Source organism: Lepus europaeus, chromosome 15, assembly GCF_033115175.1.
Source record: "Lepus europaeus isolate LE1 chromosome 15, mLepTim1.pri, whole genome shotgun sequence".
Classification (NCBI taxonomy): domain Eukaryota; kingdom Metazoa; phylum Chordata; class Mammalia; order Lagomorpha; family Leporidae; genus Lepus; species Lepus europaeus.
This window is the reverse complement of record NC_084841.1, coordinates 56,763,677-56,789,721: the sequence shown is the minus strand read 5'-3', so window position 1 is coordinate 56,789,721 and position 26,045 is coordinate 56,763,677. Positions and strand designations below refer to the sequence as shown.

At 41.8% G+C, this 26,045-nt stretch overlaps 1 protein-coding gene across 2 annotated transcripts in view; it reads right to left on the bottom strand.

Moving 5' to 3' along the window:
* CDK7 (cyclin dependent kinase 7) overlaps positions 1-26,045 on the bottom strand; it is a 36,351-nt gene that overhangs the window by 2,757 nt on the left and 7,549 nt on the right. For both annotated transcript variants that reach the window (XM_062212187.1, XM_062212188.1), the window contains 5 exons: positions 24,112-24,222; positions 22,671-22,789; positions 20,341-20,440; positions 15,720-15,806; positions 1,415-1,564 (listed from right to left, as the gene is read on the bottom strand). In XM_062212187.1, the coding sequence (XP_062068171.1) occupies positions 1,415-1,564; positions 15,720-15,806; positions 20,341-20,440; positions 22,671-22,789; positions 24,112-24,222 (567 nt within the window). The remainder of the gene's footprint in view (positions 1-1,414; positions 1,565-15,719; positions 15,807-20,340; positions 20,441-22,670; positions 22,790-24,111; positions 24,223-26,045) is intronic.

Here is a 26,045-nt window from a genome sequence, read left to right as displayed (position 1 = left end):
CCGGCCGTTGTGGCCATTTGGAGAGGGAGTGAACCAGTGGATGGAAGACCTCTCTCTCCCCCTCTGCCTCTGCCTCTCTGTAACTCTGCCTTTCAAGTAAGTAAACAAATCTTTTTTTAAAAAAAGTAAATGCATTAAACTAAGGTTTGGTAGTCTGCCACAAACTTAAGGGGAAAACATCCACTCTGTATCCTTGGCACATTGTTCATGGATGATTCTGTTGGATATAAATGCTTGGAATCTTCAGTTAGTCTTATCTTTTATGAGATCAATCAGTACACCATATCGCATTTGTGCACTGCCCTGCTCCATCAAGTGTAAACGTACCCTTTTTGTGTGTTTGCTTTTAAAACAAAGTAATAAAATTTATAGGTTTTTATATTTTTATATTGGAGAACATCTTTCCCTTTTTCTGTTTGATGGCTTTTAATCTCTTGTAAGTATACAATTGTATCTGACTACACCATTTGCACCCCATTGTCATTTTCTGACTGGCAATGCCAAGTATACATCTTTGGATTGCATTTTATGGGAGAATAAAAACTAAACCACTTTAATCATTAAGTTTGCATCAGAGTTCAAAGATACAAGAATTCAACTGAAATAGGACAGGTTTTTTTTTTTTTTTTTTTAACAAATACAAAAGCCTTGGTTTATTCCCCTCTGCAGTACTTAAAAGACTATTATGTGGCTGCATAGGGCACTGCCATGTAGCCCAGCAGGTTAAGCTGCCACTCAGGACACTCACATCCCATATCAGAATGAGTGCCAGTTCAAGTCCCTGCTACTCTGCCTCTGATCCGGGTCCCTGATAATGCACCTGGGAAGAGCAGACAATGCCCAAGTCCTTGAATCTCCTCTACCCACATGAGAGACCTCAATGGAGTTCCTGATTCCTGGCTCTGTCCTGCCCCAGCCTCAGCTATTGCAGACATTTGGGGAGAGAGCAATCTCCTACCCACTGGCTTACTCCCCAAATGCCCCAACACCCAGGAACTCAATCTGGGTCTCCCATACGGGTGGAAGGGATCCAACCATTGGGGCATCTGCTGCCTCCCAACGTCTGCACCAGCAGGAAGCTGCACGTGTGAGCAGAGCTGGGACTTGAACCCAGGCACTCCAGTCTGGAATGTGGGTGTCCCAAGAGGCATCTTAACTGCTGATCCAAACACCTGTACCCAGTTATGTATTTATATTTTCCTAAGCAAGTATACACTCTCATAGTTGTATGTACATGATGAAATTTACTAACAGTCTGAATAGTAGCTTATGGAAAAGACAAGGATTTGTTATTACTCCTTAAGACAAAAAGACATTTTTTGGCAGCATTTAAAAATGTTAAAAAGTTTTAAGACATTCTGTTTTATCCATGCTAAAATTTAGATAATCCTATAATTTCAATATGCTATAATACCTGTGTGGCTGTAATTCGAGTACATGGATTAAATAAGAATAAGCCTTGTATGAGCTCGAGCAAATCGTCTCCTGCTGCAATGAAGATGTGTTGTAACGGGATTCCAGGGAAACTCTTAAATGTCACATAATCTGGAAGACTACACATATCCTGTAAAAAATATTTTTAACATTCAAATTTAAGTGAAGGACTGAAAGACACAAATCTCAAAGAAATAAAAAGCAGTGAAAGATGGCCCAAGTACTTAGGCCCTTGCACCCACTTGCAGATGATACAATATTCTATGTATAATATCCCAATAAATCTATTAAGAACTCCTAAAACTAAAAAGTACAGCAGGGCTATAGCTCTACAGATTAGCAATGAACATATGGATGCCAAAATTAAAAATATAATACCATTTATGATTGCATAAAAAAAGGAAAATGAAATAGGTAAAAAAAAAAAAAAAAAAAAGCCTAAGCAAAACATGTACAAGTTCATGTCCTGAAAGCTACACAACACTGATGAAATAAACCAAAGATGTAAATAAATGGTGAAACATACCATGTTTATGCATTGGAAGATTCAACACAATAAGGATGTCAATTTTCCTCAAGGTGATACACAGGTTTAACATTTTTATCAAAACCCTGGAAAAGTTATCATAGATAGAAGCAGATTATCCTAAAACTTCTATGGGACTTATCCCTGATGAACAAAGAGGCAAAAATCCTCAACAAAATACTAGCAAACAGAATCCAACAACACATAAAAAAGGTCATCCACCCTGGGTCAGGTGGGATTTATCCCAGGAGCATAAGATGCCTCAACATAAGCAAATCAATAAACGTGACACATCACATCAACAAAATGAAGGATGAAAACCATATGATTATCAACAAATAAAGAAAAGACATTTGATAAAATACAACATCCTTTCATGATAGAAAACTGTTAAAAATTGGGCATAGAAGCAACATACCTTAACACAATCAAGGCAAAATATGACAAACCCATAGCCAGCATCATGTTGAGGGGGAAAAGCTGAAAGCTGGATGCATTTCCACTAAGAACTGAAACCAAACAAGGATGTCTACTCTCACCTCTATTATTCAATATAGTTCTGGAAGTTTTAGCCATAGCTATTAGGCAAGAAAATCAAATCAAAGCACATATTGTAATTGGAAAGGAGGAGGTCAAATTATTCCTATTTAGAGGTAAGATCTTTTACACAGAGGAATCAAGAGTCCAGTAAGAGACTATTAGGATTCATAAGAGAATTCCGCAAAGTTGCAGGATTTAAGATCAACACACAGAAATCAACAGCATTCTTATATACCGACGATGCTTTGGCTTAGAAAGAATTTATCAGATCAGTCTCATTCACAGTAGCTACAAAAAAATTTAAATACCTTGAGATTAATTTAACCAAGGATGCGAAAGATTTCTGCAATGAAAATTAGGAAGTATTAATGGAATAAATAGAAGACACAAAGAAATGGAAAAATCTTCCATGATGATGGATTGGGAAAATAGCATCAAAATGTCCATAGTATCCAAAACAATTTACAGAGTCAATGTGATCCCAATCAAAATACCAAGTACATTCTTAACAGATCTAGAAAAAACAAACCTAAAATTCATGTGGAAATACAAAAGACTCTGAATAGTCAAAAATAAACAAATAAAAACAACAGAGCTATCACAATACCATAATTCAAGACTTACTACAGGACTGTTATAACCAAAACACCCTGGTACTGGCACAAAAATAGACATGGAACTGAATAGAAACCTCAGAAAGAAACCCACACATATAAAACCAACTAATCTTTGACAAATGAGATAAAATCATTCTCTGGAGAAAGGACAGTTTCTTCAATAAATGATGTTGGAAAAATTGGATGTCCACATGTAGAAATTTAAAACAAGACCTTACATCCTATACAACAACCAGCTCACTATGGATTAAAGATCTAAAGACCTGAAACCATCAAGTTACTAGAGGAAAACAGAGGAAATGTTGCATCACATTGGCCTAGGCAGAAACTTCTTGGATAACACCCCAGAAGCACAGGCAATAAAGGCAAAAATAGACCAATGGGATTCCATTAAGCTAAGAAGCTCCTGCACAACAAAGGAAATAACTGACAAAGAGGCAACTGACAGATGGGAGAAAATATTTGTAAATTATGCATCTCATAAAGGATTCATATCCAGAATATATAAGAAGCTCAGGAAACAACAAAACAAACAATCCAGTTAAGTAATGGGCAAATGATATGAATAGGTATTTTTCAAGGGCGAAATACAGATGGTCAACAGGCACATGAAAAGATGATCAGGGGATTACTAGTTATCAGGGAAATGCAAAGAAAAGCCACAATGAGGTATCACTTCACCGTAGTTAGAATGGCTATCAGGCTGGCGCTGTGGCTTAACAGGCTAATCCTCTGCCTTGCGGCGCCGGCACACCGGGTTCTAGTCCCGGTTGGGGCGCCGGATTCTGTCCCAGTTGCCCTTCTTCCAGGCCAGCTCTCTGCTATGGCCTGGGAAGGCAGTGGAGGATGGCCCAAGTACTTGGGCCCTGCACCCGCATGGGAGACCAGGAGAAGCACCTGGCTCCTGGCTTTGGATCAGCGCGACGCGCCGGCCGCAGCGGCCATTGGAGGGTGAACCAATGGCAAAAAGGAAGACCTTTCTCTCTGTCTCTCTCTCTCACTATCCACTCTGCCTGTAAAAAAAAAAAAAAAAAAAAAAAGAATGGCTATCAGAGAAAAATCAAAAAATAACAAATGCTGGTGAGGATGCAGAAGAAGGTACTTTCATATACTTCGTAGGAATGCAAACTGGTACAACCATTATGGAAAACACTATGAAGATTCCTCAGAAAACTATAAAAATAGATCTACCATATGACCCACCTATCACACAGCTGAGAATATAGCCAAAGGAAATGAAATCAGCATATGAAAGTTACACTCCCACATTTATAGCAGTTCAACCCACAATAGCTAAGATACAGAATCAACCTAAACTATCCATCAGCTGATGAATGGATTGACAATAAAAATAGACGCAACTGGAGATTGTTATGCTAAGTGAAATAAGCTAGACCTTAAAAAAAGAAATATGGTTTCTCTTATTTGTGGTAGTTTATATGGAGTATAAAAATTGTGTGGATGTTATATCATTTGGTATATAATTAATAACTGTGCTTTACTGAATCATACTATGTAAATGATAATATACTTATTTCATGTGAAAAAAAATGGAGAGGGAGGAAGTAGTGAGGACTCTTGGGGTATTAGTAATACTTTGTTCTAAATTTGGGTGTCAGTTATCAGTATGATTATATTACAAAAATACGGGGGCCAGTGCCGTGATGTAGTGCCACTGTCTGCAGTGCTGGCATCCCATATGGGCACTGGTTCAAGTCCTGGCTGCTCCACTTCCAATCCAGCTTTCTATGACCTGGGAAAGCAGCATTAGAGGGCCCAAGTCCTTGGGCCCCTGCACCCACATGGGAGACCTGAAATAAGCATCAGGCTCCTGGCTTCAGATTGGCCCAGTTCCAGCCACTGCAGCCATTTGGGGAGTGAACCAGCAGATAGAAGACCTCTCTCTTTGCCTCTGTAACTCTGCCTTTCAAATAAATAAAATAAAAATCTTGAAAAAAATACTCACTTCTGTATACTTATGTGCTTTTCTTGGTATGTATACTGTACTTAAATAAAATGGGGGGGCGGAGCCAAGATGGCGGATAGTGAGGACGTGCGCCTTAGCTTGGGAAAATAAAATTTCATAAAGTGGAATTACTGTAGCCTCAGGAAAAGACTCAAGGAAAAAACTGCAGAGGAAACGCTTCCTGATCTAGTGGAAGTGAAACAGAGGACTTACAGGGAGCCCACCGCGTGGAAAACCAACCGAGACAAGCCGAGCGGCGGGAGAGGAGCCAGAGCCACAGAATCTCGCCAGCGCGGGAACCCGAGGAGGGTAAGACAAAAACCTCAGAAACCCAAGACATTGGGGGGGCGGGGGGGAACAGAGGCCTCTCCCTTCACTCACCAAGCAAAACAAAGAGCACCGCGATTTTACATATGTAAAACGCAGCCAAACTCAGTAACTTTAGCGAAACTCGAGAACACATTGAGGGCTGCATAAACTCTTTGTGTGGTCCCAGGGGTAGATCAAACAAATACTCACAGAGGCCAGATTTCAACTACCCTCAACTCCACTCCCAACTGAGTCAAAAAAAAAGAGAGAGAGCGAGCCAGCAAGGATCAAGTGAGTGAGCAATCTGGGAGAGTCACTCTTTACACAGCCTTAAACCTGAAAAATCAAGCATAGCTCTCTGGCCACACCCATCACAGCCCCTAAGGATTCAACAAAGCAGACAGCTCACTTAGAGGCATAGTATAACGAGAAAAAAAACACCACAGCAAAAAAAAAAAAAAAAAAAAAAAAAAAAAAAACACCATAAACTATCTCCAACATGCCAAACAACAAACATAGAAACCGAGGTAACAGGAGCAAGGAAGACACTATGACGCCCCCAAGTGAACAAGACACGCCAATGCAAGATTATGAAGATGAAGAGATAGAGGAAATGCAAGAAGCAGATCTCAAAAAAATGATAAGAACATTAAAAAGTTCTCAAAAACAAATTCTTCAACTACAGAAATCCTTAATGGACAAGATAGAAAATCTCTCCCGTGAAAATGAAATATTAAGGAGGAATCAAAATGAAATGAAACAACTAGTAGAACAGGAAACTGAGATAGTGACCAAAAACCACAATGAAATGAAGAACTCAATAGATCAAATGGCAAACACATTAGAGAGCCTTAAAAACAGAATGGGTGAAGCAGAAGAGAGAATATCGGATTTAGAAGACAGAGAACAGGAAAGGAAACAGTCAAATCAAAGAAAAGAAGAAGAAATCAGAAATCTAAAAAATACTGTCAGGAATCTACAGGATACTATTAAAAAACCCAACATTAGGGTTCTAGGAGTTCCTGAAGGCATGGAAAGGGAGAAAGGATTAGAAGGCCTTTGTAGTGAGATACTAGCAGAAAATTTCCCAGGTTTGGAGAAGGACAGAGACATCCTAGTACAGGAAGCTCATAGAACCCCTAATAAACATGACCAAAAGAGATCCTCACCACGACACGTCGTAATCAAACTCACCACAGTGAAACACAAAGAAAAGATCCTAAAATGTGCAAGAGAGAAACGCCAGATTACTCTCAGAGGATCTCCAATTAGACTTACAGCTGACTTCTCATCAGAAACCCTACAAGCCAGGAGAGAATGGCGAGATATAGCCTAGGTACTAAGAGAGAAAAACTGCCAGCCCAGAATATTATAACTTGCAAAGCTCTCATTTGTGAATGAAGGTGAAATACAGACCTTTCACAGCAAACAGAAATTGAAAGAATTTGTCGCCACTCATCCAGCCCTGCAAAAGATGCTTAAAGATGTCTTACATACAGAAACACAGAAACACGGTAACCAATATGAAAGAAGGTAAAGGAAGGAAACCTCACAGCAAAAGACCACAAGAATCTCAAACCAGATATTAGAAAATATCTTTGGCAAATGGCAGGGCAAAGTTACTCCTTCACAATAGTCACATTGAATGTTAATGGCTTGAACTGTCCAGTTAAAAGACACCGATTGGCTGATTGGGTTAAGGAACAAAACCCATCTTTTTGCTGCTTACAAGAAACTCATCTTTCCAACAATGATCCATACAGACTGAAAGTGAAAGGCTGGAAAAAGATATACCATGCCAACAGAAATGAAAAAAGAGCGGGCATAGCCATCTTAATATCGGACAACATAAACTTTACCACAAAAACTGTCAGGAGAGACAAAGAGGGGCACTATTTAATGATTAAGGGATCCATTCAACAGGAAGATATAACAATTATCAATGTATATGCACCTAATCACAGGGCACCAGCTTATTTAAAAGACTTGTTAAGGGACTTAAAGGGAGACTTAGACCCCAATACAATAGTACTGGGGGACTTCAATACTCCACTCTCAGAGATAGACAGATCAACAGGACAGAAGATCAACAAGGAGACAGCAGATTTAAATGACACTATAGCCCAAATGGATCTAACAGATATCTACAGAACATTTCATCCTACATCTAAGGACTTTACATTCTTCTCAGCAGTATATGGAACCTTCTCTAGGATTGACCACATACTAGGCCATAAAGCAAGTCTCAGCAAATTCAAAAGAATTAGAATCATACCATGCAGCTTCTCAGACCACAAAGGAATGAAATTGGAAATTAGCAACTCGGGAATCCCCAGAGCACGTGCAAACACATGGAGATTGAACAACATGCTCCTGAATGAACAATGGGTCATAGAAGAAATTAAAAGAGAAATCAAAAATTTTCTGGAAGTAAATGAGGATAACAGCACAACATACCAAAACCTATGGGATACAACAAAAGCAGTGTTAAGAGGAAAATTTATATCAATAGGTGCCTACATCAAGAAATTGGAGAGGCACCAAATAGATGAGCTTTCAAGTCATCTCAAGGATCTAGAAAATCTGCAGCAAACCAAACCCAAACCCAGTAGAAGAAGGGAAATAATTAAAATCAAAGAAGAAATCAACGGGATTGAATCCAAAAAAACATTACAAAAAATCAGCCAAATGAGGAGCTGGTTTTTTGAAAAAATAAACAAAATTGACACCCCATTGGCCCAACTAACTAAAAAAAGAAGAGAAAAGACCCTAATCAATAGGATCAGAGATGAAAAAGGAAACATAACAACAGACACCACAGAAATAAAAAGAATCACCAGAGATTACTACAAGGACTTGTATGCCAGCAAACAGGGAAATCTATCAGAAATGGACAGATTCTTGGACACATACAAACTACCTAAATTGAGCCAGGAAGACATAGGAAACCTAAACAGACCCATAACTGACACAGAAATTGAAACAGTAATAAAGGCCCTCCCAACAAAGAAAAGCCCAGGGCCAGATGGATTCACTGCTGAGTTCTACCAGACATTCAGAGAAGAACTAACTCCAATTCTTCTCAAACTATTCAGAACAATCGAAAAAGAGGGAATCCTCCCAAATTCTTTCTATGAAGCCAGCATCACCTTAATTCCTAAGCCAGAAAAAGATGCAGCATTGAAAGAGAATTACAGACCAATATCTCTGATGAACATAGATGCAAAAATACTCAATAAAATTCTGGCCAATAGAATGCAACAACACATCAGAAAGATCATCCACCCAGACCAAGTGGGATTTATCCCTGGTATGCAACGATGGTTCAACGTCCGCAAAACAATCAACGTAATACACTACATTAACAGACTGCAGAAGAAAAACCATATGATTCTCTCAATAGATGCAGAGAAAGAATTTGATAAAATACAACACCCTTTCATGATGAAAACTCTAAGCAAACTGGGTATGGAAGGAACATTCCTCAATACAATCAAAGCAATATATGAAAAACCCACGGCCAACATCCTATTGAATGGGGAAAAGTTGGAAGCATTTCCGCTGAGATCTGGTACCAGACAGGGATGCCCACTCTCACCACTGCTATTCAATATAGTTCTGGAAGTTTTGGCCAGAGCTATTAGGCAAGAAAAAGAAATTAAAGGGATACAAATCGGGAAGGAAGAACTCAAACTATCCCTCTTTGCAGATGATATGATTCTTTATTTAGGGGACCCAAAGAACTCTACTAAGAGACTACTGGAACTCATCGAAGAGTTTGGCAAAGTAGCAGGATATAAAATCAATCCACAAAAATCAACAGCCTTTGTATACACAGGCAATGCCACGGCTGAGGAAGAACTTCTAAGATCAATCCCATTCACAATAGCTACAAAAACAATCAAATACCTTGGAATAAACTTAACCAAGGACGTTAAAGATCTCTACGATGAAAACTACAAAACCTTAAAGAAAGAAATAGAAGAGGATACCAAAAATGGAGAAATCTTCCATGCTCATGGATTGGAAGAATCAATATCATCAAAATGTCTATTCTCCCAAAAGCAATTTATACATTCAATGCAATACCAATCAAGATACCGAAGACATTCTTCTCAGATCTGGAAAAAATAATGCTGAAATTCATATGGAGACACAGAAGACCTCGAATAGCCAAAGCAATCTTGTACAACAAAAACAAAGCCGGAGGCATCACAATCCCAGATTTCAGGCATACTACAGGGCAGTTGTTATCAAAACAGCATGGTACTGGTACAGAAACAGATGGATAGACCAATGGAACAGAATAGAAACACCAGAAATCAATCCAAACATCTACAGCCAACTTATATTTGATCAAAGATCCAAAACTAATCCCTGGAATAAGGACAGCCTATTCAATAAATGGTGCTGGGAAAATTGGATTTCCATGTTCAGAAGCTTGAAGCAAGACCCATACCTTTCACCTTACACAAAAATTCACTCAACGTGGATTAAAGACTTAAATCTACGACCCGAAACCATCAAATTATTAGAGAGCATTGGAGAAACCCTGCAAGATATAGGTACAGGCAAAGACTTCTTGGAAAAGACCCCAGGAGCACAGGCAGTCAAAACCAAAATTAACATTTGGGATTGCATCAAATTGAGAAGTTTCTGTACTTCAAAAGAAACAGTCAGCAAAGTGAAGAGGCAACCGACAGAATGGGAAAAAATATTTGCAAACTATACTACAGATAAAGGGTTGATAACCAGAATCTACAAAGAAATCAAGAAAATCCACAACAACAGAACAAACAACCCACTGAAGAGATGGGCCAAGGAACTCAATAGACATTTTTCAAAAGAGGAAATCCAAATGGCCAACAGACACATGAAAAAATGTTCAAGATCACTAGCAATCAGAGAAATGCAAATCAAAACCACAGTGAGGTTTCACCTCACCCCTGTGAGAATGGCTCACATCCAGAAATCTACCAACAACAGATGCTGGAGAGGATGTGGGGAAAAAGGGACACTAACCCACTGTTGGTGGGAATGCAAACTGGTTAAGCCACTATGGAAGTCAGTCTGGAGATTCCTCAGAAACCTGAACATAACCCTACCATACAACCCAGCCATCCCACTCCTTGGAATTTACCCAAAGGAAATTAATTTGGCTAATAAAAAAGCCATCTGCACATTAATGTTTATTGCAGCTCAATTCACAATAGCTAAGACCTGGAACCAACCCAACAGTAGACTGGATAAAGAAATTATGGGACATGTACTCCATAGAATACTATACAGCAGTAAGGAACAATGAAACCCAGTCATTTGCAACAAGATGGAAGGATCTAGAAAGCATCATGCTGAGTGAATTAAGCCAGTCCCAAAGAGACAAATATCATTTGTTTTCCCTGATCGGCGACAACTGAACACCAAAGGGGAAACCTGTTGAAGTGAAATGGACACTATAAGAAACAATGACCTGATCAGCTCTTGTCCTGACTCTAGATGTACAATGTAATACTTTATCCTTTTTAGTATTTGTTGTTGTTGTTGTTGTTCTAGTACTAGCAGATGAACTCTGTAATTAACACACAATTATTCTTAGGTGTTTAAATTTTAACTGAAAAGTGATCCCTGTTAAATTTAAGAGTGGAAAAAGAGAGGGAGGAGATGCACAATTTGGGACATGCACAATCAGTCTTGCCCCAAATGATGGAGTTAGAAATGTGCCAGGGGATTCCAATACAATCCCATCAAGGTGGCATGTACCAATGCCATCTCACTAGTCCAAGTGATCAATTTCAGTTCACATTCGATGGCCTGGATAGGTCTAAGAAACAAAGGGATCACACAAACAAGACAAGTGTCTGCTAATACTAACTGATAGAATCAAAAAGGGAGAGAAAGATCCAGCATGGGAAATGGGATACACAGCAGACTCATAGAATGGCAGATGTCCTAAACAACACTCTGGCCTCAGAATCAGCCCTTAAGGCATTAAGACCTGGCTGAAGAGCCCATGAGAGTATTGTAGGCATGGAAAGCCAAGATACCATGGAAAAGAAGAAAAGAAGAAGACCTAAATGAAAGATCTCTGTGAGTGAGATCCCAGTGGAAAGAACGGGGCCATCAAAGAAGGAGGTACCTTTCTCTGAAGGGAGGAGAGAACTTCCACTTTGACTGTGACCCTATCGGAATAAGATCAAAGTCAGCGAACCCTAAAGGCTTCCATAGCCCTGGCAACTCATGACTAGAGCCTAGGGAGATTACTGACGCCATGAACAGGAGTGTCAAATTGTTAAGTCAGCAACAGGAGTCACTGTGTACTTACATCCCATGTGGGATCTGTCCTTAATGTGTTGTCTAATGTGCAGTGATGCTATAACTAGTACTGAAACAGTATTTTTACACTTTGTGTTTCTGCGTGGGTACAAACTGATGAGATCTTTACTAATTATATACTGAATCGATCTTCTGTATATAAAGATAATTGGAAATGAAAAAAAAAAAAAACCTGGTGTTAAATTGGAAACGGCATAGAAAATTAATTAATTTTTAAAAAAATATTATGTAGGATCTCTGCCTTTAATGTGCTATACACTCTTATTTAATGCTATAACTAGTATTCCAACAGTATTTTTTTTTTCACTTTGTGTTGCTATATGGGGGAAAACTGTTGAAATTGTTACCTAATATATACTAAACTGATCTCTTGTATATAAAGAGAATTGAAAATGAATCATGATGTGATTGGAAGGGGAAAGGCAGTGGGAAAGGGGAGGGTTGCGGGTGGGAGGGAAGTTTTGGGAGGGGGAAGCCATTGTAACCCATAAGCTGTACTTTGGAAATTTATATTCATCAAATAAAAGTTTAATAAAAAATAAAAATAAAAAAAATAAAATGTTTAGGAAAAGGAAAGGCAAAGGACTAGCATAGCTAAAACAATTTAGAGAAATAACAATAATCATTCTCCCTTATTTTAGAACAATTTATACCAGCTTTAATTAAGACTGTGTGGCAGCATGCAGCTGACAAAAAGCATTCCAGCTGCAAAGCGGCCACTGTGAACCCCGTGTGTGTGGGAAAAGAGCGAGGCCAGCTGCAGCCACAAGAGGGATGCTGGGGACGGTGGAGGACAGAGCGGGAGCTCATTTCCTCTGCACATTTTTATGTTAGATCTGTATGTGTAAAACAAAGTCAGTGCGCACTTTCTGTATTTAAATATTAAGAATGATTCCAGCTGGAAAAAGAAATAAAAGCTGTGTGGTACTGGAAGAGGGACAGACACATAGATCAATGGAACACAATACTGGACCCAGACAGCCACACAAATCTATCTAAAGGATTTTTGGAAAAGATGCAAAAGAAATTAAATGGACAGATTCTTTTCAACAAATGGTGCTACATCGACAGACCAAAAAATGAACCTTGACCTAAGTCTAAAACATCATAAAAAACTGAATTCTAAATGGACTGGGACTTAAATGTTAAACACAATCCTATGGAACTTTTAGAAAAAAAACATACAAAAAAACATTTCAGAAAGGGCCTGAATCAGTGGCATAGCAGGTAAAACTGCTGCCTGCAGCACCAGCATCCCATATGGGCTCTGGTTTGAGTCCTGGTTGCTTTACTTCCTATCCAGCTCTCTGCTATGATCTGGGAAAGCAGAAGAGAGCCCAAGTGCTTGGGCCCTGCACACACGTGGGAGACCCAGAAGCTCCTGGCTTCGGATCAGTCCAGCTCTGGTGGTTGCAGTTATTTGGGGAGTGAAACAGCTGATGGAAGACCTCTTTTTCTCTGCTTCTCTGAAACTCTGCGTTTCAAATAAATAAATAAAATTTTTTTTTGACGGGCAGAGTTAGACAGTGAGAGAGAGAGACAGAGAGAAAGGACTTCCTCCTGTTGGTTCAGCCCCCAAATGGCCACTACGGCCAGCGTGCTGCGCCAATCTGAAGCCAGAAGCCAGTTGCTTCTTCCTGGTCTCCCATGCGGGTGCAGGGCCCAAGCACTTGGGCCGTCCTCCACTGCCTTCCCGGATCACAGCAGAGAGCTGGACTGGAAGAGGAACAGCCAGGACAGAATCTGGCACCCCAACTGGGACTAGAACCCGGAGTGCCAGCGCCGCAGGCGGAGGATTAGCCTGGTGAGCCACAGCACCGGCCTAAATAAATCTTTTAATAAATTTTTCAGGGGGCCGGAGCTATGGTGCAGTGGGTTAACACCCTGGCCTGAAGCGCCGGCCTGGCCTGAAGCGCCGGCATCGCATATGGGCACAAGTTCAAGTCCTGGATGCTCCTCTTCCAATCCAGCTCTCTGCTATGGCCTGGGAAAGCAATAGAAGATGGCTCAAGTCCTCGGGCCCCTGCACTCACTTGGGAGACCCGGAAGAAGCTCTTGGCTCCTGGCTTTGGGTAAGCGCAGCTCCAGCCATTGCAGCCATCTGGAGACTGAACCATCAGATAGAAGACCTCTCTCTCTCTCTGCCTAGCCTTCTCTCTGTGTGTAACTCTGACTTTCAAGGAAAATAAATAAAAAAACTTTAAAAAAATTTTTTTTCAGAAAAATCTTCGGGCTAGGCAAAAGAGTTCTTCAACTTGACACCAAAAGCATGATTCATTAAAGGAAAAACTGATAAACCTGATCAAAATTAAAACTTACTCTGGAAGATTCTGAAGATGATAAAAAGGCACTGTGAGAAAAAATTTTTGCAAAACTCATATACAACAAATAACTACACAATTCAATACTTTACAGTCAAAAAAATAAACAGGAGCACAAGAGTGCCAGGGTTAGAGTTCTGGCTCCACTACCGTTTCTAGCTTCCTGCTGATGCACACCACGGAGGGCAGCATGTGATGGCTCAAGTGCTTGGACCCCTGTACTCCCAAGTGGGAGAACCTAGATTGAGTCCCAGCTATTGTGGACATTTGGGGAATAAACCAGTGGATGCCCCCTGCTAATGTGCCAAGGAAAGAAGCACAAGAGCACAAGAGCTTGGGCACCCGTACCCATGTGGGAGATCTGGATGAAGCTCCTGGCTTCGGATCTGGCCTAACCCTGGCTATTGCAGCCATTTGGAGACTGGACCAACGGAGAGAAGATCTATCTGTCTCTCCCTCTCTAACTCTGCCTTTCAAATAAATGAAACTCATAAAAAACATGAATTAAAAATTAAAAAGTAACATTATATATTTTATGAAGAAAGCAAAGGGAGGGGCTTGGAGACTCCAAAGAAATTACCAGGAGATTAAATGTTAATTATTGTGAATTAATCAAGTCATGTTGTAAAAATGTCTTGAAATATCACTGTACCCTGTAAATATGTACAACATATGCATGTTAGTAGAAAATGTGTTAAAACTCTTGTGGAGTATAAAAAAATAATTAAAACAGGGGCCACCACTGTGGTGCAGTGGTTTAAGCCACCACCTGTGGCACCAGCATCCCATACGGGCACCAGTTTGAATCCTTGCTGTTCTGTTTCCAATCCAGCTCCCTGTGCCTGGGAAAGCAGCAGAGCTTGGCCCAAGTGCTTACACCCCTGCACCCATGTGGGAGACCTGGAAGAAGCTCCTAGCTCCTGGCTTTGGCCTGACCCACTTTGGCTATTGTGGCCATTTGGGGAGTAAAGCAATAGATGGAAGGTCTCTCTCTCTGTGATCCTTTCAAATAAATAAATAGATCTTTAAAACACACACACATACACACAACAACAAATAATCAAATTAGAAAGTGGGAAAAAACATGGAGAAATATTTCACTAACTATACATGGATGGCGAACGTATGAGAAGGTATTTAACACCAAAAGCCATCAGAGCAGTAAGAATTACAATCATAGTAAAATTCAGCAAGCTTAAATTGCTGTAAGTTTACCACAGATTGGTTAACAAGAAATACTCACAAATAAAATATACAGCCATCACAAAGAAAAAGTTCAATGATCTATATTAAGTTTGAAATAGTGCAAGTTGGTTGCAAAAAACAAAACCCCAACTATGCTATGAACTCATCTTTGTATATGAATGAAAGAAAATGCAACTCTGGATGTATGTGTATACACCCACAGAATGGCCTTGCAGCAAACTGTTAACACTGGGTACTTTCTGGGCTGGGAATTACCGTATGTATGAGAGGTTGGATATTATATTACAATTTTAAGTTTTTACTTTATCTACTTCTTTATCATTTGAAATGTTATAAGTATACATATAACTAGTAAATTAAGATAACTAGCAAGGAAATTTAATTTCATGTGAGTAGTACATAAAGGATATGACAATTAAATAACTATAATCCTAATTAAATTTCAACAAAAGTGCTTAAAGGCTTACAGGCCATTGTTCCTCAGTTGGTGTGCCCAAAGTTTCAAATATTCTTGTTAGCTGATCGAGGTCTGAGTCTCCCGGCAAAAAAGGAACCTGAAAGCAAGACACAGACATTTCAAGGTAGTTTGTGATAGCTGTTATAGATATAATACCATAAGTTAATAATAAAAAACAAAAAACCCTAACAAACAATAAAGATTTAGTCTGAGATGTACTGGTTATGTTATTAGATCCTGCTATTGCATCTGAAGTAAATGAAGTCTTCATTGCCCATTTTATTCATCTATAAATCTTTAATGAACACTCATCACATAACAGCCACTGTGCTCTACCCAAGGCATTACAAGGGAAGACAGCTCCAGCCCTTGCCTGCTCTGAGGACAGTGGACACTGCTGATGGATGTAAACGGGCATGTACACTGTGATGTGTTGAGAGTCCAAGATCTCAGCCCACACAGCAATAGCACCTCACCCTCTCTAGAGGGGCCAGGGAAGGCTTCCTAGAGGAAGGAGCAGTGAAAGGGAAGAGGAATAGAAGTCAGGCAGAGAAAGAGTCTGAGAGGGGAGAAGAAAATCCTCTTCTAGCAAAGGGCAGACACAAGGGCTGGAAAGAAGAGAATATACCTATATTCCAATCTTAAAAATTTTGGGGGGCCGGCGCCATGGCTAACTTGGTTAATCCTCCGCCTGCAGCACTGGCAGCCCATATGGGCACCAGTTCGAGTCCTGGCTGCTCCTCTTCCACTCCAGCTCTCTGCTGTAGCCCAGGAGGGCAGTGGAGGATGGCCCGGGTGCTTGGGCCCCTGCACCCACATGGGAGACCAGAAAGAAGCACTGGTTCCTGGCTTCGGATTGCCGCAGGGCTGGCTGTGGTGGCCATTTGGGGAGTGAACCAATGGAGGAAAGACCTTTCTCTCTCTCTGCCTGTAACTCTACCTGTCAAATTAAAAAAAAAAAAAAAAAATTGGGGGGCCGGCGTTGTGGCGTAGCTGGTGAAGCCACTGCTTTCTGCTATGGCCTGGGAAAGCAGTAGAGGATGGCCTAAATCCTTGGGCCCTTGCACCCACATGGGAGACCGGGAGGAAGCTCCTGGCTCTTGGCTCCTGGCATCAGATCGGCTCAGCTCTGGCTGTTGTGGCCAATTGGGGAGTGAACCAGCAGATAGAAGACCTCTCTCTCTCTCTCTGCCTCTTTTCTCTCTGTGTAACTCCTTCAAGTAAAAATAAATCTTAAAAAAAAAAATTATTGGCAAATCCTCTTTGAAATTAAATACAGGGAAATTTTAAGAGAATAAATAATTGCAGGTTAAAAATTATTGAACTGGTAAGAAATGACCAAAATATTATTTTCCAATTCATTCTTAGACAGCTAGGTAAATATATAGAAGAAAAAAAAGCATTTTCTCTACTTTTTGAATAATAATGCACTCCAGCACTTTTTTTTTTTTTTTTTTTGACAGGCAGAGTGGACAGTAAGAGAGACGGAGAGAAAGGTCTTCCTTTGCCGTTGGTTCACCCTCCAATGGCCGCCGCGGCCGGCGCGCTGTGGCCAGCGCACCGCGCTGATCTGAAGCCAGGAGCCAGGTGCTTCTCCTGGTCTCCCATGGGGTACAGGGCCCAAGCACTTGGGTCATCCTCCACTGCACTCCGGGGCCACAGTAGAGAGCTCGCCTGGAAGAGGGGCAACCGGGACAGAATCCAGTGCCCCGACTGGGACTAGAACCTGGTGTACCGGCGCCGCAAGGCAGAGGATTAGCCTATTGAGCCGTGGCGCCGGCCCTGCACTCCAGCACTTTTAAGTCATGGCTGCAACAGCCAGAGTTGGGCCAATCATAAGCCAGGAGCTTCCTCTAGGTCTGCCACGTGGGCGCAGGGGCCCAAGCACTTGGGCTATCTACTTCCTGGCTGAAGCCAGGAGCCAGTAATTCCACAAGGGTGGCAGGGGCCTTCTTTCCAGGTGCATTAGTAGGGAGCTGGACCAACAGGGAAGAGAGAAGTAACCTGCTCTGACGCTGGCCCTGTGCAGGTGCCTCTTACAGCACCCTCAGCTTCTCTAGCTCAGGCTCCTATAGCATTGGCAGAATGCACAGTTCATCCAGCCTCAGTTCCAGCAGTGGTGGAATTGTCCACCTCCCTTACAAGTTCCTAGCAGAGTGCCTTCAGAGCGCTTAGGCCCCTGCACCCACATGGGAGACCTGGAAGAAGCTTTTGGCTCCTGGCTTCGGAACGACTCAGCTCCAGCTATTGCTGAACCAGTGGATAGAGGACCTCTCTGTCTCTACTTCTCTCTGTAACTCTTTCAAATAAACAAAATACCTTTTTTTTTTTTTTTTTTTTTTGACAGGCAGAGTGTGTAGTGAGAGAGAGAGACAGAGGGAAAGGTCTTCCTTTTTGCCATTGGTTCACCCTCCAATGGCCGCTGCGGCCGGCGCATCGCGCTGATCCGAAGCTTGGAGCTAGGGGCTTCTCCTGGTCTCCCATGCGGGTGCAGGGCCCAAGCACTTGGGCCATCCTCCACTGCACTCCAGGCCACAGCAGAGAGCTGGCCTGGAAGAGGGGCAACCGGGATAGAATCCGGCGCCCCAACCGGGACTAGAACCCGGTGTGCCGGCGCCGCAAGGCGGAGGATTAGCCTGTTGAGCCACGGTGCCGGCCTACTTTTTTTTTTTTTTTAAGATTTATTTATTTCAAAGTTGGCGTTTCAGAGAGAGGAAGTCACAGAGAGACAGAGTATTTCACAGCAGCCAGTACTGAGCCAGGAGATTCTTCTGGGTCTCCCACGCGGGTGCAAGGGCCCAAGATCTTAGGCCATTTTCCACTGCTTTCCCAAGCACATTAGCAGGGAGCTGGATTGGAAGTGGAGCAGCCAGGACTCAACTGGCACTCATATGGTTTGTTGGCATTGCAGGCAGCAGCTTTACCTGCTATGCCACAACACCAGTGCCCCCTCCCCCCCACTTACTTTCTAAACAGTGTGATTAGTTATAATATTAAGGGATGTGGGATTGTTTTTCTCTTGGCCGTGAATGTATTTAGGGCCTGGCAGATTCTCAATGTGAACTTCTGCACTGCTCTGTGTTCTTGTAAGTAGCAAAGCTGTGATGCTAGCTGATTCATAGGGCCAACTTTTAGCAGTGGGATTACTATGTCATCTTCAGTTCTCTTTTTAAAATTTATTTATTTGAAAGGCAGAAATACAGACAGAAGGAAAAAGAGAGGAGAGATCTTCCATCCACTGATTCACTCCCCAAATGGCCACAACAAACAGCGTTGAGCCAGGCAGAAGCCAGGAGCCTCTTCCGGGTCTGCCACTTGGGTGCAGGGGCCCAAGCATTTGGTCCATTTTCCTTTGCTTTCTCAGGCCATTAGCAGAGAGCTGGATCAGAAGTGAAGCAGCTGGGACTCGAACCGGCACCCATATGGGATGCCAGCACTGCAGGTAGAGCTTAACTTTCTATGCCACAGCTCCAGCCCTCATCTTCAGTTCTAAATGTAGAATTTTGTCTACTGGAGCAAGCTTCTCAAAATGATGAAGAGAATTCACATCTTTAGACTTTTTTTTACAGTAATAGTGTAACTTTTCTCTTTGGTATCCAGTCTTTCAGTACATATAGCTAAGGAGAGGGAGAGTGGGGTTGGAATGCTATGAGGGCCCGGTGCTGAGGCTCACTAGGCTAATCCTCTGCCTGCGGCGCTGGCACCCCACGTCTGACCGGGTTCTAGTCCCGGTCAGGGCGCCAGATTCTGTCCCGGTTGCCCCTCTTCCAGTCCAGCTCTCTGCTGTGGCCCGGGAGTACAGTGGAGGATGGCCCAAGTCCTTGGGCCCTGCAGCCGCATGGGAGACCAGGAGAAGCACCTGGCTCCTGCCTTCAGATCAACGTGGTGTGCTGGCCGCAGCGCGCCTACCATGGCGGCCACTGGAGGGTGAACCAACGGCAAAAGGAAGACCTTTCTCTCTGTCTCTCTCACTGTCCACTCTGCCTGTCAAAAAAAAAAAAAAAAAAAAAAGGAATGTGATGAGGAAAAACTCCTAACTTCAGAAGCGTTCCCCAAAATTCCTTTGCTTTGATTTTCCATAAGGCCCAGTCTTTCTGGAGATCTAAGCTTTGTAACTAAAGAGAAGGTGCCAAGTCAGCATCTTTTTCTCCACAGAGGGCAGGAAAGGGGAATGTTATTATTCATGGTCTCAGTCAGAGAAATGCTGTGGTACCAGTATGTCTGCTCTGTTTGAACACAACTGATGGTCTCACACGATGTTTAAAGTCACACAGACTGGCAGCTGCAATGGTTGGTATTAGCTATCTCAGAAATAACCAAACCAAACAAAAAGTCTCCCAGCAGGACAAAACTTCCTCCTAACACATGCAGTTACTATAGAAATGCCGTAACAAGGTAATTTCTATGTTCTGAAGTATAATTATCTATAATGAAACCCTATTTCCTAAATGGAAGTCTTCCCATCCCACTTTAACATTTTAATAAAAAAGGTTGCATTTTGCAGAAGGCTTTTAGAAAAATTGGCCTGTTTGTAGGCTTTTTGAAAGGATAGTGGGGAGAAGATAATTGTGACAAAAATTATGAGAATAACTTTAATGCTACTAAATTATATAAATTAGTTTACAACTTACCCTTAGAAGCAACTCAGCTAATATACAGCCTACAGCCCACATGTCCACACCCACACCATACATCCTAGCTCCAAACAGTAACTCAGGGGCCCGATACCACCTAAAGAACAAAAAGAAATATAGTCACTTTAGAAGGAAGGAACAATTAGAGCACCTTTTAGAGATGAACTAACTTCGCCTTTTTAAAAGCCAATCTTTGGGGCCAGCGCTGTGGCATAGTGGGTAAAGCCGTCACCTGCAGTGCTGGCATCCTATATGGGCACCGGCTGCTCCACTTCTGATCCAGCTCTCTGCTATGACCTGGGAAAGCAGTAGAGGATGGCCCAAGTCCTTGGGCCCCTGCACCCACGTGGGAGACCTGGAAGAAGCTCCTGGCTCCTGGCTTCAGATTGGCACAGCTCCGGCCACTGTGGCCAACTGGGGAGTAAACCAGTGGATGGAAAACTGACCTCTCTCTCTGCCTCTCCTTCTTTTTAACTCTCAAATATATGAATAAATCCTGTCAACTGTCAAGGCTATTGCTCTGCTGTCTCCCCCAACTCCTCCATCATCAGTTTTCTACTGGGCCTTTACCATTAATACATACGCATATCATTACTTATATAGCTTTAAACTTACCTGCACTTTCCTTACCCTAATAAACTTAGCTGCACTCCCCTTCCTCCTCATTCTCTGGTCATTTCAAAGAACTGTTATGGTCTTCAATTCCTCCTCTCTTAAACACTCAAAAAAAATTTTTTTAACTTATCTTCACTTTAGTTGAAAGGCAGAGAGAGAGAGAGAGAGAGATACTTTCTTTCCACTAGTTCACCTTCTGAAATGCCTGTGACAGGGCTGGTCCTGGCCAAAGCCAGGAGCCCAAAACTCAATCACAGTCCAGGCCTCCTAAGTGGGTAGCAGAGACACAAGCACTTTGCCACATCTGCTGCCTCCCAGGATGCGCATTAGCAGGAAGCTGGACTGGAAGTAGAAAAGTCAGGACTTGAACCAGGCACTCGGAAATGGGATGCAGGTGTTCTGAGTGACGGCCTACATACTGTGCCAAAGCCTGCCCCTCTTATACACTTTTTACCAGGATTTCATCTTCACCACTCCACCCAAACTGCTCTTGTCAAGGTTATCAATGATGTTCTTGCAGCTGAATCCAACTGTCAATTCTCAGAGAATTAAAAAAAAAAAACTACTTATTTATGCTTTGAAGGCAAAGCAACAGGAGAGACAGAGAAATAGGGAGATCTTCCATCCACTGGTTCACTCCCCAACTGGCTCTGACAGACAAGTTGGGGCCGAGCTGAAGCCAGGAGCCAGGAACTCACCCTGGTCTCCCACATGGATGCCAGGGGCCCAAATACTTGGGCAAGCTTTCACTGCTTTCCCAGGTGCAAGCACAAAGCTGAATCAAAAGCAGAACAGCTGAGCTCAAACCAGTACTCTGACAGGCAATACTGGCCTCGAAAGCAGCAGCTTAACTGGCCTCACATGTGGCAGCCACACACCAGCCCCTCATAGCAAACTCATCTTAACTTGACCTGTTTTTAGCATTTAATTTTCAGAAGGGAAAAATATGAGAAAACTGGTAAATTAGAAAGCACCAATATGTAATTCTGTTGCATGTGGGTCTCTGTAAAAGCTCCCTAAAAAAAAAAAAAAATAAATTAAAAAAATAAATTTAAAAAAAAGCTCCCTAAAGATGGACTTAATCTTTCCAACAATTGTATCAACAACTCATCTCCTACTCCTTACTCATGGCTCAGTTGACTGACACTAAATGAGCTATAGATGGAAGGTGACAGAATAGCTTAAAATAGAGCATGTGAAGACCTCAGAGCCTTAAGAATAATCTTTGAAATTAACAAATGTCATCCTGACAAGAATTATAAAACCTCTTATCCCAATCTGTATAAGATCATGGTTTTATTTGTACATTAGAAGTATAAACAGAAAACATAATTACTAACAAAATGAACAATTCAAATATCAATAAAATGTTTTAAATGCCATTCAAACATAAGGATATGGACTCTAGACTGAACAATATGATAAATATAGAGCCAATAAATCAGGGTAATTAGGTAGATTAACCACTGAAGTGCCATTTATCTAAACTGAGAATTACCAGGTAGATGTCAGAGGACTGAATTAATCTAACTGTTTGAAAGAAGGGCTGTTTTTTCACTTTGGGAAGATACACATAACATAAAAATGGACTGTATTTTTCATACACACTGATTCCTGAACTCTGCCCAGGCGTCTCAGAGAGGCCAACTGATGCTTGTTTATGATCATCCTCCTGCACAACCTAAACTTTCAGTTACTTCAGGTCTTCTTACCTGGTTACAACCTGATGTGTGTAAGCTCTGTTGGGGCTCCCAAATGATTTGGCCAGGCCAAAATCTGCCAGTTTTAGAACTCCATTTTCATCTAGCAACAAGTTGTTTGGTTTCAGATCCTGTGTCATGGAAGTTTTAAGCAAACAAACAGGGTTGGGGAGAATATCACAATGATATGTTTTAGTTGACTTTAAATTTGATAACACCCCCAATTAAGCAATCAGTACTTGTTTTATTACAAATGTAAAATAACATCAAAACAAAATAAGTTATATTACATAGTGAGATCTTGGTAAGGTACTAAGTTACAGCAAGCATTAATTAATGTACTCCATAGGATTGCTGTGAGGATGTAATTTAATATTTTCTGTAAGAGGCTGGTGCAATGACCTATAAATGCTTGCTACTATTAATTTAATACATAGGGCCGGCACTGTGGCACAGCAGGTTAATGCCCTGGCCTGAAGTGCCAGCATCCCATAAGGACGCCGGTTTGAGACCCAGCTGTTCCACTTCCAATCCAGTTCTCTGCTATGGCCTGGGAAGGCAGTAAAGGATGGCCCAAGTCCTTGGGCCCCTGCACCCCCATGGGAGACCCAGAAGAAGCTCCTGGCTCCTGGCTTCGGATCGGCGCAGCTCCAGCCGTTGCGGCCAATTGGGGAGTGAACCAGCAGATGGAAGATCTCTCTCACTCTCTCTGCCTCACCTCTCTCTGTGTAACTCTTTCAAATAAATAAATCTTTAAAAAAATTTTAATACAAACTTTAGTACATAAAAATGTTATACATTTATAAACATTGAAAAAGACACTCTTTAAAATCTACACTAATGAAATATCAGCAAATAAGAGATTCCAAATTTAAGATGAGAATTAGCTTAAAATATGTTATTGGTTAGTTATCTAAATGATGCCTAAAAATATCTACCTAGATAAATTATCAATCTTTTTCATAACTGAATATTCCTGAAAACAGCTCATTTCATAAATTTTATTTAAAAAATTCATACAATTCTAGAATTAGAAATGTTACTTTTTAAAAGGCAATTTAGCGCTGTACAAGTTAATCTAGATACTGTTTTCGCCCCCATAACAGTATAGCACAAAGATTTATGAACTTAAAGCCAAAAGATCTAGGTTCTTAGTTATTATCTGCTGACCTTGTCGGGGAAAAAAACACCTTAGGTCACTCAGCAAGTTAGTTCTCTATCTATAAACATGAGGGGTTAGATCTCTTGTAGTTCTAAATTTCATATAGTATTAGGGATGCTCCCAGCACTACCTACTACAACAGCTGAAGGACGCATAGAGGAAGAAGGTGGAATGAAGCGGCCCAGCTGTAACTATTTTGTTCAACAATTCACATACATACTCAGACTATTAAGTACTAAGCTAGCTAAATAAAAACCGACTAAGATATAGAAAAAATATTAAAAACTTTACCCTATGTAGAATCCAATGCTGATGCAAATATTCCAACCCTTGAAGAGTCATTAACATGTAGGCTTTTATATGTGATGGTGTCAGCACAAGACTATTATCCTTTATTATAACCTGTAAAGCAAGCATACAATACAATGGTGTACCTTATTACTCCAAATTAATTCTACCATATTAGACAGTTTACAGATATAGAACAAGTGTATCCACACAGGCATCTCAAGAGAGGCTACCCACCTCTCCTTAGGCAGCACAGTCAGAATCTCTCTGGTTAAGAAAGAAAGCAGCAAGGGCCGGCGCCGTGGCTCACTTGGCTAATCCTCCGCCTGTGGCACCGGAATCCTACATAGGCCCCGGGTTCTAGTCCCGGTTGCTCCTCTTCCAGTCTAGCTCTCTGCTGTGGCCAGGGAAGGCAGTGGAGGATGGCCCAAGTGCTTGGGCGCCTGCACCCGCGTGGGAGACTAGGAAGAAGCACCTGGCTCCTGGCTTCTGATCGGTGTAGCTCCAGCCGTAGCGGCCATTTTGGGGGTGAACCAATGGAAGGAAGACCTTTCTGTCTCTCCCTCTCAATGTCTATAACTTTACCAGTCAAATAAATATATAAAAAAATCTAAAAAAAAGAAAGAAAGAAAGCAGCGCTTCATCTCGATCCCTTTGGCATCAAAGTAGTGACCATCTGCTGTTTCTGCTTGCCCCCATAATAGCATTCAGCATTTCTCTGGAAAATCACCTCTTCTCAGCTCAGTCCACATGGTTAAGAAAGAACTGACTCCCAATCTTCCTTGTGCTGGTTCACACCCCAAATAATTGTTAACAGCTGGGCCAGGTCAAAGCCAGGAGCCCAGATCTCAATCCGGGTCTCCCATATGGGTGGCAGGGACCCAAATACTTGAGTATTTCATTTTGAAGTGCCTACTTAGAGTACCAGCTCAACTTCCAAGTCCAGCTTCCTGCCAATTTGCACCTTGGGGGGCAGCAGGTGTTAGCTCAGGTACACGGTTCCCATAGAATGAGTTCCTGGCTCCTGATTTTGACCTGCACCAGCCCTGACTATTAAGGGCAATTAGGAAGTGGACCAGCAGATGAAGGATCTCTATGTCCATCTGTCTGTCTCCCCGTCTGCCTTTGCAATAAAAATGAAAATGAGGATTTTAAAAATATTTCCAGCAGATAGAAGATCACTGTCTCTTCCCTCTTTCAAATTAAAAATTTTTTTTTAAAAATAAATAAAGTAAATCACTCAAGGGTTGGTGTTTGTACAACAGTTTAAGCCACTGCTTACAACATCAGCACTTCGTATTGGAGTGCCAACTAGAGTCCCAACTGCTGTGCTTCTGATCCAGCCTGCTGTTCACGTGGGAGACCCTGGCTCCTAGCTATGGCCTGGCTATCTAGGGAATGAACCAACACATGGAAGATCTTTCTCTCACCTTCTGTCTCTCCCTCTCTCTGTGGGGGCGACTTTACCCGCTATGCCACAGCGCCAGCCCCTATGGTGCTCTTTCAACTAAGTTAAAAAAAAAAAAAAAGTGACCAATAAATGTTTAAAAAAGAACCCAGTCTCCTTTGACTTCAGAATACCCAGATTTCAGTGAAAGACTACCAGTGTCTTTTCAGGTAGAAAATAAATATTAAGGGGCTGGCGCTGTGGCACAGTGGGTTAAAGCCACGGCCTGCAGCACCAGCATCCCATATGGGCACTGGTTCAAGTCCCAGCTGCTCCACTTCTGATCCAGCTCCCTGCTAATGCGCCTGGAAAACAGTGGATGATGGCATAAGTCCTTGGGCCCCTCCACCCAAATGGGAGACTTGAAGGAAGCTCCTGGATCCTGGCTTCAGCCTGGCCCGGCCCTGGTGGTTGTAGTCATTTGGAGAGTTAATCAAAGGATGGAAGATCAATCTCTCTTTTTTCCTTATCTCTCTGTAACTCTGCCTTT